General features: G+C 47.3%; 1 protein-coding gene across 1 annotated transcript in view; it reads left to right on the forward strand.

The window, feature by feature from the left end:
• Positions 1 to 13,506, forward strand: part of LOC124551227 (putative ATP-dependent RNA helicase DHX57) — a 239,536-nt gene that overhangs the window by 171,848 nt on the left and 54,182 nt on the right. Inside the window, exon 18 of the mRNA XM_047126220.1 lies at positions 11,753 to 11,888. Within this exon, the coding sequence (XP_046982176.1) occupies positions 11,753 to 11,888 (136 nt within the window). The remainder of the gene's footprint in view (positions 1 to 11,752; positions 11,889 to 13,506) is intronic.

Here is a 13,506-nt window from a genome sequence, read left to right on the forward strand (position 1 = left end):
TGCGTTCAAGCTTGTCCTTAAATGGTTTATTCTAACAGATGTCAAGTGGTTGCAGAACTGACGTCATTCCGCCTGGAATTACTGCCAAATCCGTTTTGCTTTCCTCTAATTTTCTTTGTACTGCAGGTGTTGTATGGCCTGCGTATGCATCTACTACCAACAGACTGCATAAACCAAGCATTGCACCAGGACAACAATTCCACACACACCTAATCCATTCCAACACCATTCCTCCGAAAACCACCCAGTTTCGTTTTCTCGTACAATTACAGTTTTTGGAAATACTTCCATTTTCGGTAAAGACTTTCTCCTGAAAACTATGTATGGGGCTAATTTATGTCAATCTGCTGTGCAAGCTATCATGACGGAGATCCGCTGTTTTTCACCTCCTTGATGTAAGAACACTTATGTATTTCTTTCCTTTGGCGTCAACCATATAATTTGACGGCATGTCAAAATATATGTGAGTTTGGTCAGTATTTCCTATCTGACCAAGAAGGTATTACTAATTATGAAGCACTGAAATTCCACAAGTTTTTCTTCATAATTTTTCAGCATTATGTGCAACTGAAATTTGCCTCCGAAGTGAAAAACCCCAGTGCTTCATAAACAGATCAATCCAGCTGCGACTAGCCTTAAAATTTTCGATTTTTTGCTCTCTAGCAATTTCATGTGTATTAATTTTTAAAATTTTGGCATTCACAGGCAGGAATTTCTAACGCTGTTACTTAGCAAATTCATTTAAAATCACTTCTAGTGCATGATATCGGCCACACTTTGGCCCACTAAATGCTTTCCTGCTACTTGAACATTCAAATAATTTGTTTCTCTGCAGTCGCCATCACCTGACGTTGCTCTCATCAATCCCGTATCGCAGACCTGCGGCACGATTAGAACTTTGTTCTGAAAAAGAAATAAATCCCCTCTTGAATTTGGCTCTATAATGAAAGCACTTCAGTATGATTCACTAACACCAACAAGCACTTCACAAAATTCCACGAATCAATAGGTGCCACTACGTGAAATATTAATGAGCCTCAGTGTATCTACTCGTGCAACAATCATAAGGCCTTGTGCATTGTTGGTATTTTTGTGTAAAGAAATTTATTTTTGTTGCTACGAATGTTTGAAAGGCTGCTACATTCGAAGATGAACAATACAGAATTTCTATTTACTTCGTTGGATAATGTATGAAAATGCAGTGGTCGTAACTCGGGGCAAAGAAAAAAGCTCGTCTTCTATAAATATAAAAAGGTGCGGCTTAGATTCGAGTAAATATGGTACACGCAATACCCATCCCAGCCAAGTTCACTACAAACTTCAATCAGGCCTCAGCACAGAGTGTGTGTGTGTGTGTGTGTGTGTGTGTGTGTGTGTGTGTGTGTGTGTTTCTAAATCTGAAGCATCAGTATGAAAAGGATAGATAGGTACTCACCACATTGGGCAAGTGTTGTGCCAGACAGACACAGTAAAAAAAAGACTGATACACATTATTACCTATTGAACTAATTCCTTCATCAGATATAGACAAAACAAAACACACACACACACACACACACACACACACACGCTTGGCCACTGTTTTTTCTGGATACAGAGGCCATGCATTTTTTGTGCCTGTATTTGATGAAAGTCTTAGTCTGGTAGGCAATAATATTTAGCAGTTTTTTTTTTTTTTTTTTTTTTTTTTTTTTTTTTTTTTTTTTTTTTCAGTTTGCCTGTCTGTCACTCGTCACCTCCTCTATATGGTTAGTAGCAATTTACATTTTCATATTGTTGTTATTCCATTCAGGGTTTCTCCATGTTTGAAGGGCCGTATCCAATAGCTGGGTCTACCTTTGAAAGTGTTTCGTAAATGATTTAAAAGTAAAGGAGACAACTCACTGAATAGCAGAAGCGTCAAGTTGCTGACAGACACACAAAAACAATGCAAATTTCTCCAGTTTTCAGAAAAAATCTTTCAACAAGCCAGTGTGTGCACATGCACGCACTTACACACACACACACACACACACACACACACACACACACACACACACACACCTGTGCACCTTAATTTTTAGACACAGATTCTTGGGAGAAAGAAGTGGGAAGCAAGAGAACTGGTAGCTAGCTGCTCGAAGGGAGGTAGCAGATGTGCAGGATAGAGATGTGGGAGGGAGAGGTGGTAGATGCGTGGACAAGGCATTTGACATACAGGCAACAGAGCTGGAGAGATGTGGCTCACAACAAAGATGACACGGAGGCTTGGACTGGGAGGGAGTGACGGGATTCACGAAGGTGGAAACGATTGGTTTCAGGATGTGGGGGCAGTGAGTTAGCAGAGCTGGAGGTGAAGAGGATTATGGGAGCAAAGAACATGTTGTGTCACCGGTTGGTCAACTTTGTTCTCAGCCTCAGCTGGGCGGTGGCATTTATTCTGGTGGATAATTGGTTGGTTGTCATAATTGACAAAAACCTGTATGGTGATTGCAGCAGTGTTGGTATATGGCATATCAGTTTTCACAGTTGGCCCTGCCTGTGATCTACCTCTACATCACTATCTTGCAGTTCACACTTAAGTGCGTCCCCCCTGCGGGTCCGGGGATTAGAATAGGCCCGCGGTATTCCTGCCTGTCGTAAGAGGCGACTACAAGGAGTCCATCCCCCTCACGGGGGTAGTTCGCGCCTGCGTCCGGAGACGGACGGTTCCACGACCTATCATCGTGGTCCTTTTGGTTTTTTCACTTCTCGTTTCTTCCTTCCTTTTGTTGGTTCCTTTCTTTGCTCTTCTCCACCTCACTGTCTTCCTTACTCTTTCCCTTGCCTTCTCCTTGCCTTCTCATTGCCTTTTTCTCCTTGCCTTCTCATTGCCTTTTTCTCCTTGCCTTCTCATTGCCTTCTTCTCCTTGCCTTCTTATTGCCTTCTTCCCCTTGCTTTCTCATTGCCTTCTTCTCCTTGCCTTCTCTGGTCTCCGCCTCGGCGTTTGAGACAGTCTGTCCTCTTTCTCCCTCTCTCTCTTCTTTTTCCTCTTCTTCCTTCCTCCCTGTGCGTGTCTGAAGGCCGACCCACGCGTTCGCACGCGTAGCCGGTGACGGGGTAACGCGTAAGTCCCCGCCCTGGGTAGACATGTAAGTCACGCGCGTACCCCCTGGTAAAGGCCAGGCCCGGGGAGGGGTGATTGCCTGAGCTGATACCTTCTGACCATGCCGATTGGTCCCTCCGTCTGTTTCTCGGGAGGTGTGACCTGAGGTGTAAACATTCACCTAAGGCGGGAGTGCCCTCTGAGAGGGTCCCCACAAGGAAGGAGCGCGCCATCGGAGACGCTGGCAATCATGGGGGATTCCTCCGCAATGGATTCTACTCCATCTCTTTCGACTTCGACCCAAAAACGGAAACGTGACCAGCCAACAGTGACAAAAGTACTACCGCCTGCCCCACAGTTCCTCGTAGTTTCTCGAACTGAGGACGGAAAGGATTTTTCCTCTGTCAACCCTTTCGTTATTCAGAAGGGCGTAGATGCCATAGCCGGATCTGTCAAATCCTGTACCAGGTTGCGTAACGGCACCTTATTACTGGAAACTGAGAATGCCTTTCAGGCACAAAAACTGCTTCGGGCCACCCTCCTGTACACGTTCCCTGTCCGGGTGGAGGCCCACCGAACTTTGAATTCGTCTCGTGGTGTGGTCTATACTGACTCCCTCGACGGATTGACTGACGAGGAGCTTCAATCATTCCTCGCTGAGCAGGGCGTGACGGCTGTCCATAGGGTCATGAAAAAGGTCAACAATGACCTTGTACCGACCCGGACAATTTTCTTGACCTTCGATAGTGTTAAGCTGCCATCGCGCATCAAGGCGGGCTACGAGGTTATTTCTGTTCGCCCCTATATCCCGACACCTACGCGCTGCTACCAGTGTCAGCGTTTCAATCACACTCGACAGTCTTGTTCCAATGCGGCTAAATGTGTCACCTGTGGCAGGGATGCCCATGAGGGTGACTGTCCACCTCCGTCTCCTCGTTGTGTGAACTGTCAGGGTGACCATGCAGCATCCTCCCGCGACTGTCCTGTCTATAAGGAAGAACGCTGTATCCAGGAAATTCGGGTCAAAGAGAAAGTGTCCACCTCGGCTGCTCGCAAGCTATTGGCTAGTAGGAAGCCCACGCTGCTCCCAGCGGGGAAATACAGTACTGTCCTCGCCTCTCCTCGGACTACCCGGGAGGTAGCAACCCAGACATGCGATCTGACCTTCAGCACCACGGTCGTCCGTTCGGCCAGTGCTAAGATCGCGCGGTCGACGTCTCCTCTTCCTCCCATCACCCCACAGACACGAGCACCTTCTTCAGCTTCTGCTAAAACGAAGACACCGAAGTCAGATGCACGGGCCTTCAAGAAGGAACCATCCCGTGCAGACTTCCTCCGTACCTCAACCTCACAGCCTTCGACCGGTACTTCCACTACACGTCCTTCCAAAAAGGCACATAGGAAGCACAGTTCTCCTTCCCCGCCACGGCGCATTTCTTCTCTTGCGCCACCCAGCGGCTGCCGCCCCAGGCCGTCATCCGTTTCGCCTGGCCGCACCGCTGGTCGCCGTACATCTGGCCGTTCACTGGCGGAGGAAGCTCCCCCTCCCGGCCATCCTCCCGAGATGGCCGATGACCCTATAGACCCAATGGACGATGACTGTCCGCCTACTGATAGCGGCGGCAGTGCTCGCTCGAAGCCAGGCCCTAAGCGGCCTTCGAGGTGACCACTTCTCTCATCTTTCTTTTCTTACGATGGCACTTATTCACTGGAATATTCGCAGCATTCGCTCCAACCGAGAGGACTTGAAGTTGCTGCTCCGCTTGCACCGTCCGCTTGTCGTAGCCCTCCAGGAAACGAAGCTACGCCCATGCGATCAAATTGCCTTGGCACACTACACCTCTGTGCGTTTTGACCTACCCCCTGTGGTAGGTATCCCAGCTCATGGAGGGGTTATGTTGCTGGTCCGGGATGATATTTACTACGATCCCATCACGTTGCACACCGGCCTGCAGGCAGTTGCCATCCGCATTACTCTCCCCACTTTTACGTTTTCCTTTTGTACCGTTTACACTCCATCGTCATCTGCCGTTACCAGGGCAGACGTGATGCAACTTATTGCTCAGCTACCTGCACCATTTTTGTTAACTGGAGACTTCAATGCCCACCATCCCCTTTGGGGCTCTCCAGCATCCTGCCCGAGGGGCTCCTTGTTAGCAGACCTTTTCAACCAGCTCGATCTTGTCTGCCTCAATACTGGCGCCCCTACTTTTCTTTCGGACACATCTCACACCTATTCCCATTTAGACCTCTCTATATGTACTCCCCAACTTGCACGCCGGTTTGAGTGGTATGCACTTTCTGATACATATTCGAGCGACCATTTCCCGTGTGTTATCCATCTCCTGCAGCATACTCCCTCTCCGTGCTCCTCTCGTTGGACCATCTCCAAGGCAGACTGGGAGCTCTTCTCTTCCAGGGCTACCTTTCCGGATCAAACCTTCACAAGCTGCGATCGTCAGGTCGCACACCTCACGGAAGTCATTCTCGCTGCTGCTGAATATTCCATCCCTCACCCTACTTCTTCTCCACGTCGCGTACCGGTCCCCTGGTGGACCGCAGCATGTAGAGATGCTTTACGTGCTCGTCGACGTGCTTTACGCACCTTTAAGCGCCACCCTACAGTGGCGAATTGTATTAATTATAAACGATTACGTGCTCAGTGTCGTCGTATTATTAAAGAAAGCAAGAAAGCCAGCTGGGCTGCTTTCACAAGCACCTTCAACAGTTCTACCCCTTCTTCTGTTGTCTAGGGTAGCCTGCGCCGGCTATCTGGCACTAAGGTCCACTCCCCAGTTTCTGGCTTGAAGGTCGCGAATGAAGTCCTTGTGGCCCCTGAGGCTGTCTCCAATGCCTTCGGCCGCTTTTTCGCCGAGGTTTCGAGCTCCGCTCATTACCACCCTGCCTTCCTCCCCCGCAAACAGGCAGAGGAGGCTAGGCCACCTGACTTCCGCTCCTCGAATTGTGAAAGTTATAATGCCCCATTCACCATGCGGGAACTCGAAACCGCACTTGGCCGATCACGGTCCTCCGCTCCAGGGCCTGATTCTATTCATATTCAGATGCTGAAGAACCTTTCTCCTGCGGGTAAAGGTTTTCTTCTTCGTACATACAATCGCATCTGGATTGAGGGACATGTTCCCGCATGCTGGCGCGAGTCTATTGTTGTCCCGATTCCTAAGCCGGGGAAGGACAAGCACTTGCCTTCCAGTTATCGACCTATCTCGCTTACCAGCTGTGTCTGTAAAGTGATGGAGCGAATGGTTAACTCTCGATTGGTTTGGCTGCTCGAGTCTCGACGCCTACTTACCAATGTACAATGTGGATTTCGAAGGCGCCGCTCTGCTGTTGACCATCTGGTTACCTTGTCGACCTTCATTATGAATAACTTCTTGCGGAAGCGCCCGACCGCGGCTGTGTTCTTTGATTTGGAGAAGGCTTACGACACCTGTTGGAGGGCGGGCATTCTCCGCACCATGCATACATGGGGCTTTCGCGGTCGCCTCCCTCTTTTTATTCATTCCTTTTTAATGGATCGACAGTTTCGGGTACGTGTGGGTTCTGTCCTGTCCGACACCTTTCGCCAGGAGAATGGGGTGCCACAGGGCTCAGTTTTGAGCGTCGCTCTCTTCGCCATCGCGATCAATCCAATAATGGATTGCCTCCCAGCTGATGTATCAGGCTCCCTTTTCGTGGACGATTTTACCATCTATTGCAGCGCGCAGTGTGCACGTGTCCTGGAGCGCTGTCTTCAGCGTTCTCTTGACCGTCTTTACTCCTGGAGTGTCGCCAATGGCTTCCGTTTTTCTGCCGAGAAGACGGTCTGTATTAACTTCTGGCGCTACAAAGAGTTTCTCCCACCGTCCTTACGACTTGGTCCCGTTGCTCTCCCACTCGTGGAGACAATCAAATTTTTAGGCCTTACCTTTGGCAGGAAACTTAGCTGGTCTCCACATGTGTCATATTTGGCCGCCCGTTGTACCCGTTCTTTAAATGTCCTCCGTGTTCTCAGTGGTATGTCGTGGGGAGCGGATCGAACCGTCCTACTTCGTCTATATCGGTCGATCGTCCGCTCCAAGCTGGATTATGGGAGCTTCGTATACTCCTCTGCACGGCCATCCATCTTACGCCGCCTCAACTCCATACAACATCGGGGTTTACGACTTGCGATCGGAGCATTTTATACCAGTCCCGTAGAGAGTCTTCATGCTGACGCTGGCGAATTGCCACTCACCTACCGGCGCGATATACTGCTTTGTCGGTATGCCTGTCGGCTACTGTCAATGCCCGACCATCCGTCTTATCGTTCCTTTTTTGACGACTCTCTTGACCTTCAATACGGGTTGTATGTCTCTGCCTTGCTACCCCCTGGAGTTCGCTTTCGTCGCCTCCTTCAACACCTTCATTTTTCACTCCCTGCAACCTTTCGAGTGGGCGAGAGCCGCACGCCACCTTGGCTCCAGGCTCAGGTCCGCGTTCACCTCGACCTCAGCTCGCTCCCAAAAGAGGTCACCCCCGGTTCAGTCTACCACTCCCGTTTTTTGGAACTTCGTTCGAAGTTCAACAACATGACTTTCATTTATACAGATGGCTCTAAGACCAATGACGGGGTCGGGTGTTCCTTTATTGTCGGGGCACAAAGTTTCCAATACCGGCTCCATGGCCATTGTTCGGTCTTCACAGCTGAGCTCTTTGCCCTCTACCAGGCTGTTCTTTACATCTGCCGCCACCGACATTCTGCTTATGTCATCTGCTCAGATTCCCTGAGCGCCATCCAGAGCCTCAGTGATCCGTACCCGGTTCACCCTTTCGTACACCGGATCCAACGCTCTCTTCAGCAGCTGGTGGACGTCGGTACGCCGGTTAGCTTTATGTGGGTTCCTGGCCATGTCGGTATCCCTGGGAACGAAGCTGCAGATGCCGTGGCCAAGGCTGCGGTCCTCCAGCCTCGGACAGCTTCTTGTTGTGTCCCTTCGTCCGATTTTAGCAGGGTCATTTGTCGGCGCGTTGTGTCGCTGTGGCATGCCGATTGGGCTGCACTTACCGACAACAAGCTTCGGGCCTTAAAACCTCTTCCCGTGGCTTGGACGTCCTCCTCACGCCCTTCTCGGCGGGAGGAGGTCGTTTTAGCAAGGTTAAGAATTGGACACTGCCGGTTCAGCCATCGCCATCTGCTGACGGCTGCGCCGGCGCCGTTCTGCCCATGTGGGCACTTGCTGACGGTTAGACACATTTTAATGTCCTGTCCTGATCTTAACACACTGCGCCTCGATCTTAACCTGCCTAATACTTTCGATGCCATTTTAGCGGATGACCCACGAGCAGCTGCTCGTGTTCTTTGTTTTATCAATTTGACACACCTCGCTAAGGACATTTGATGATGTTTTTTAATCCTATGCCTGTCAGTCTGTCTTTTATTGTTTTCCCTTTTAGTTGTTGTTGTCAACTTGTGCCTCGCGGTGCATTCTTAGAGTAGTCAGGGCGCTAATGACCATTGAAGTTGTGCGCCCGAAAACCACAAAAAAAAAAAAAAAAAAAAAAAAAAAAAAAAAACTTAAGTGCGTGGAAGATGCCTGATAGGACAGGAAAAGCCTGTGAAAAGACTGGAGCAAAAGATCCATATCCTTCGCTGAAATTTTATGCAACATCAAGCCTGGAAATGAGGAACATCATACCCAAGATCCTTCCCAATCTTCTAAAGAGTTATTCTGTCACTCACCCAATCTACAAGACGTGTTGATCCATCCCTATGCCTCTCTAACTCTGAATCCCTTGCCATGGGTGCCATATCCCTGTGGAGGACCCAGGTGCAAGACCTGCCTGATTCATTCACCCAGCATGTCCTACTCCAGCCCTGCCACAAGCTTATTCTTCCACATCAGAGGAAGGGACACCTGTGAAAGCGGCCACATCATATACTGGCTGCGTTGCAATCACTTCGCACTATTTTATGTGGGCACCAACCAGCTTTCCATCAGAATGAATGGCCACTGCCAAACTGAGGCTGAGAACAGAGTTCACCACCTGATGGATTGTGTGCTAGAGTTCAGTGGCTATGTCACAACATGTGCCATTTGTATCCTTCCCTCCAGCACCAGCGTTTCTGAACTACGTACGTGGGGATTACAGGACAACGTGTCCTTTGCTGCTATAATCCTCCCAATTTGAATCTTTGCTAAACTGCTGGTTCCCCCCTTCCCCAACCTATATCTGACAGTTGCCCCTTCCTCTGTCCTGCCACTTCCTTCCAGTCCAAGTCTACATTTCATCCTCTCATGCCCTCCCAATTCATATCATCTTCATCATGCACCACAATGCACTGGCACTGGTACCCCAGTGTTGCATGTCTTGCCTGTGCACTTACCACCCCTACCACCCACATTCTTAACTCACTCACCTGGTACCTTCCTCAAAGCTGCTAGCTACCTATCCCCAAGCCCTCCTCTTGCAACATACCATATTCTCTCTCAGCTCACCTGACCAAACACTATCAGCACCACAGTTCACCTGCTAAACTGCAATCCCAGCATTGTGCGCTCAGCCAGACCAATGTGTTGTGTGTGTGTGTGTGTGTGTGTGTGTGTGTGTGTGTGTGTGTGTGTGTTGGTGTGTGTGTGAGAGAGTGAGTGAGTGAGAGAGAGAGAGAATCTGAAGTATCAAACAGCTGAATCTACTTTTAAATGTGCCTGCCGGCTGTTCAACATCGCTTCTATGTGGTGAATTGCAATCTATCAAATTAATATTGTTGTTAAAATGAAAAAAAAAAATTCCTAGTTCGTTTTTGGAGCATGGAAGATAGAGGGATAGGTTTAGGAAAGAAAATTAAATCACTCATAACCCAACTTGAGTGAGGTTTGTATCTTGTGAGGGCAAGAGGAGACAGAGATAAATATGGGAGGTGTTGAGAGATACCGACCATTTGGCCAACTGACTGACCAACTGTTTCCCTCCTACTCTCTCTTTGTCTCTTCTTGATCACACAACAGGCAGATGGGTGTCTCTCAACATTGGTCCTTCCAAATCTTTCATCCCAAAGGAAGGAACTGAGAGTTCTGAAAGCTGGGAATAGTTTTTTCACTTTTAAATTTGTGTATTTGGCAGTACTGGAATTCCAACTCCTGAAACTAAATGTTATTCTGCCATTAAACCTCCTTGTAATTTTACAGTTTTCTCGAGAAAATTCTGCTTTTATGGATTGGTAGCTCTTCAGAGCATGTTCAGATTTTTTTTTTTTTTACTGGGGGTGATAATGTGTTTAGGCTAACATCGTTTGTTTACCAGTTGAAAAAAACCAGACTCTTGCATGTGACTCAGCAGTCTAAAGCAAGTCTTTTGATTTGATGGCACCTCAGCATGTGTGGAAATAATGTGGGACTAAGGATTTTGTCATTGGGGAAGACAGGAGGAGGAGGAGGAGGAGGGTGGAGGCAGTCTTAGCTGATGGCTGTGAAGAACAAGCAGCAAGAAAATAGTATGTGCCACTGGTGAAATATGTGGTACATGATTAAGTGGAAGAATGGCCTGGGAGACTACATAGAGGAGAGAGATGGTGAATGTGGATCGATGAGGTTAACAGGCAAGCATCGAGGCTATGAAATGGGGGCTAGGGAGATATGAGCCATGGTACTTGATGGATGTGTTGTAAGGACAGTCCCTCTCCAAGTAATTGAGAGAGAGAGAGAGAGAGAGAGAGAGAGAGAGAGAGAGAGAGAGGGAGGGAGGGAGGGAGGATTTTTGGGGGAAGGATACAGATGGCAAAAATTATGCAGTCTATACCAGGCTGAACTCACCGGTGTCACATTAGATTGCTACCTCCCCCTTCCAGCCCTCGACCAACTTTCCCTCCATCCCTCCCTACATCTCACAGCCCCTTAGTTTCTCACATACTATACAAGATACAACTTCTCACTTATCTGAGCTTCAGCACTGTGACACTGTACAGGATGGCGATCTGTGTGCAAAAACTGAAAATCGGGAATTCTCTGGGAAATTGAGTGTAATGCGAAAGCGAAAGTCTGAAAAATGCGAGTGGTAGTTGACCTGTTATTGATGAAAATAAATGTTAGGAGTCATTTCATCACAAAACTCTGTCAGAGTAATTGGTGTTGGGCTTCCATAAGGAAAGGTGATGAAGTACAGTGAATTGTTGTAGTGTTTGTTGCTTGATTGTGGCTACCTCCAGCATGATTGCTGCATGTGGGAATTTTTGTTGTTCTCTGTAGCTTTTAAAGTTCTTGTTCTATATCACTTTATGTGTTTTAAAGAGCCACAGAGGTGATTGTCTGGAAACTCATCAACAATTTCAGTTTTCTTTGCATGCCTGTTTACTGTTCAGTGACTCAGCTTTGTGGTGAATGATTATCTTTACCCCTTTCTTTATTTATATTCCATCCAGGATTTACGCATATCGTCTTTTGGAACCGTTAGTTGCTTGTAGAATGTATGAGTAAATAAATTGTCATCAGATGTATGTTGGTTCTACTACTTTTTTTATATCTGACTCAGCTTGTTAAGGAAGGAAGCTGAAGGGAAAGTTCTGATTCATTATTATGATTTCCTTACTCTTTCACTTTTTATTTTGTGGGCTACACTGTGCAGTTAATTTTTTTATATGCAAGTATTCCTGTTGGCATTTAGATTAAATTGTGTTACTGCCACTTCGAACTAATGTGGAATTATATTTGCAGAACGTACGTTGGAACCTCCTCCAGTTGAGAGTATAGATTCGGCATTAAAGAGGCTGCGCGATATAGGGGCGCTGGATGAAGAGAACGAGCTCACACCTCTGGGGAAGCATCTCGCTGCACTTCCAGTCGATGTGAGGTAAATGCGCGTACTGTTTACGTTGGTAGTGGAGACATCAGTAAAGCAAAAAAAGAATTAGCCGCTGCAGCACGTGTGTGCGAGCCTACACTGCATATGCCTACAGCCCAATTAGTCACAGTAAATGTAGCAATACTGCTTAGAGCCATTTAAATGTGTATGTGTTAAAAGCTTTGTGTTCTATATCTTCCACTGAATACTCTTTTCACTTAGTGTTGAGTTTTTCCACAAGGCATATTTCCTCCTGATATATAGTTAATCACTTCATACCACTTATAGCATCTCATTCTTTCCTGGCTTCCCATGACTTCCCAGACAGTTCCAGGGTTTCTTACTTACTTGTCCAGGAATATCAAGATAATCGATATTGACACACAACTGTTGAAAATGGTTTTTTGTCAGTTGAGCGTGTGCTTTTATTTCCCAAGTTCATCATAAACATGTACTGCATTTACTGTGCTTGTGCCAATCAACATTTATGGGGTGACAGTTTAGTACCAAGTACTTCCTGTCTCTCAGAAGTAGTAAACAGGGGTTGTATGAAAAGTAATGAGTCCAAAAATGGGGAAAGGTTACTGAAGATAATACTACAAACAGTTAAAATTATTCAAAATAGGTTCCTCTAGAGTTAACACTTGTAAGTTGCCCCAAAAATCCTTTTCAGGAATATCCACCGAGCAGTGAGTCAAAGCCGCTTTGACCTCTGCAGTGCTCTCGTGGTGTTGCCGTCTGAGCGCTGTCTTCACACAGGGAACAGGAAAAAAGTCCACGGGCAGCTTTGGGGCTATAGGTAGTCAGGGGAAGTGTTGTAATGCTGTTCTGGACCAGATAGTGGTAGGCTGTGGAGCAGGTATGGCCTGCTGCATTGTCGTGATGCAGCTTCCAGTATGCAGCAGGTCCTGACCTCACTATATTCCGTGGGTGTCCTGTGCTCGGTTTGTGTTCCACGTCCTCTCAACCATCTCTGAGGAACTTATGCCATCTAAAAACAGCATCTCTTGATCGACGTTTGAACACTTTCTGAATTGTGACCAACATCTCCATAGCCAGTTATCTGAGTCCCACACAGAATTTGATGGTGTAACACTTTTCAATGGAAAGTTGCATTTTTAAGCTTTGTCTGACCGTATAGACAGCAGTACAGTAAAGTGACAATGCAAACACCACAGAAGCTCATAGACAACCGATGAGGCCATGTGTGTTTTGAAAGTGACTTCCCCCTCCATCGTACCAGCCACAAGCTAGGGCACTGTGACATAAAGATGTTTTAGAAAAAAAATAAGACTCATTACTTTTTCTACAAACCCTGTAGTGTAGCTTGTCTTCTGATTTGCCAAGTCAACAAATAGTTCATGCCAATATTATGAAAAGGGTAGTTGCTACTCACCATACAGCTTAGATACTGCAACAAAAAGACTGTTAGCTAAAGCTTTTGGCCAAACAAGCCTTTGTCAGAATTAGACAACATGCAGACGCTTGCTCATGTGGGCCCACACACACACACACACACACACACACACACACACACACACACACACACAGTCTCTGGCTGCTGAACCCAGACTGCAAGCAGTGCTCATGATGGAAGAAGCAACTAGGGTGGTCAGGGTAAGAAAGA

The sequence above is a fragment of the Schistocerca americana genome, chromosome 9 (genome assembly GCF_021461395.2).
Source record: "Schistocerca americana isolate TAMUIC-IGC-003095 chromosome 9, iqSchAmer2.1, whole genome shotgun sequence".
NCBI classification, from domain to species: Eukaryota; Metazoa; Arthropoda; class Insecta; order Orthoptera; family Acrididae; genus Schistocerca; species Schistocerca americana.